The 1646-nt window shown below is 54.4% G+C and overlaps 1 protein-coding gene across 1 annotated transcript; it reads right to left on the reverse strand.

Moving 5' to 3' along the window:
- Nucleotides 1-641: 641 nt before the first annotated feature.
- Nucleotides 642-1354, reverse strand: LOC130587790 (rab11 family-interacting protein 5-like; the record flags this gene model as incomplete). Its single annotated transcript, XM_057388759.1, has 1 exon — nt 642-1354. A coding segment is annotated over one exon (713 nt), but the record flags the coding sequence as incomplete, so codon positions are not given.
- Nucleotides 1355-1646: the final 292 nt, after the last annotated feature.

Genomic DNA, 1646 nt, shown 5'->3' on the forward strand with positions numbered 1-1646 from the left:
TTCCTCACAAAACAGCACAAACTGGACTCCAGCTCGGTTCTGGAGTGATAAATTCCTCACAAAACAGCACAAACTGGACTCCAGCTCGGTTCTGGGAGCTCCAGGGTGATAAATTCCTCACAAAACAACACAAACAGCACAGAATCCAGGGATGGGGAGGGATGGATCACCACACAAAGCAAGAATGGTTAGAGATTGATAACAGGGAAGGGGAATGGGTGGGATGGGATGGAGGAGGAAGGAGCAGGGCTGGCATTAATCACTTTTTTTTGGGGAATATCAATAAAATCTCACGTTATCTGCACCCCCTGAGCAGATCAGGGCTGGGGGGATCACACAAATAATGTGATTACACATCCCAATATCCCACATCCTGGCCTGACTGCCAGGGAAGCTTTTGGAGCTCATTAAAGGATAACAATCCTTCATTTTGAGGCCACAGAAAYGCTCGGTGTGACCACAGTGAGCAGAGGGAAACCTCTCCATGGYGGGGATCCCTCCCTGCCCAGAGTGGAAAATACATCCCACATCCATGGATGGTGCTTTCTGGCAGAAACCAGGGGAGAATCCAGGAAAATCTCCTTCTTTTGGAGAGGTTTATGATCATTTTCCCTGCTCTGATTTTGCTCAAGCATCAGAGCCTGGGAGTGTCTGGGCGCTCTGACCAGCAGAGCTGCTGGAGATGGGAATTTGGGGCAGGAATCAGCAGATTGGACCTGGGCTTGCACTGACCTGGGTTTTTGAGGGGACTCTTTGGGCTCTTTGGAGCCGAACCAGGCGCTGCTCTTGCTCCTGTCATCACCCGTGGCCGCAGTGTGAACGGGGGTGGCTCTGTCACCTTTGCTGCCGTGCTGGAAAAAGCCTCCCTTGGCTTTCCTGTCCTCCTTCCTGCCATCCTCAGCTGGTTCAGCACCACCTCTGCCCTCCTCCAGCCGTGCCCTGCCCAGGTGGTTGCTGAGGGTCACGGCTTTGGTGGACACTTTGAGCTCCTCCTGCAGCGCCAGGCTGGGCGGGGATGGGATAAACCTGGGCTCATCTCTGTGCTGAGCCCTGTCCAGGCTGCCCAGCGCCCAGGGCACCTCGTGGGGTTCAGGATGCAACGGGGCAAAGCCAAAAGGCTCCTCCTGCCTCCTGGGCACGGGTAGAGGAGCAGAGGATGGGGGCACGGGGCTCCTCAGGACATCATCCCCGTACACGTGGCTGCCGTTGATGCACAGAGASGAGCGTGATGTGGGCTCGTTTTTGGGCTTCAGGCTCTGAACTGCTCGGGGCTCCAGCACGGGGCTGACCTGAGACACATCATCGCTGAACGCTCTCTTGTGGGTCAGCTTCGGAGAGGACAGCACCTCCTTCCCTGGGGGAGCAAAGATCAAACACACAGAAAGTGAGGAAACATCGTTATCTTCCACCTAGGAACCCTAAACACATCTGGGGAATCATCCCCACCCTTCTCCCCCCACCCCGGCCTTCAAGGGATTAGAATGAAATTCTTAAAAATGCAAAGCGCAGCTCACAACTGCAGGGGAGGAGCCCGAGAGGAGACTCTGTGAGATGACAAACCCATTGTCTGAGAGGATCTGAGAGGATCTGAAACAAGAAACTCCCCAGAAGCTCCTTAAAGGCTTTTAAAGCTTCCCTGTGACTCA

The sequence above is a fragment of the Malurus melanocephalus genome, unplaced genomic scaffold (assembly GCF_030028575.1).
Source record: "Malurus melanocephalus ecotype Western Australia unplaced genomic scaffold, MMel_1.1 scaffold_2454, whole genome shotgun sequence".
NCBI classification, from domain to species: Eukaryota; Metazoa; Chordata; class Aves; order Passeriformes; family Maluridae; genus Malurus; species Malurus melanocephalus.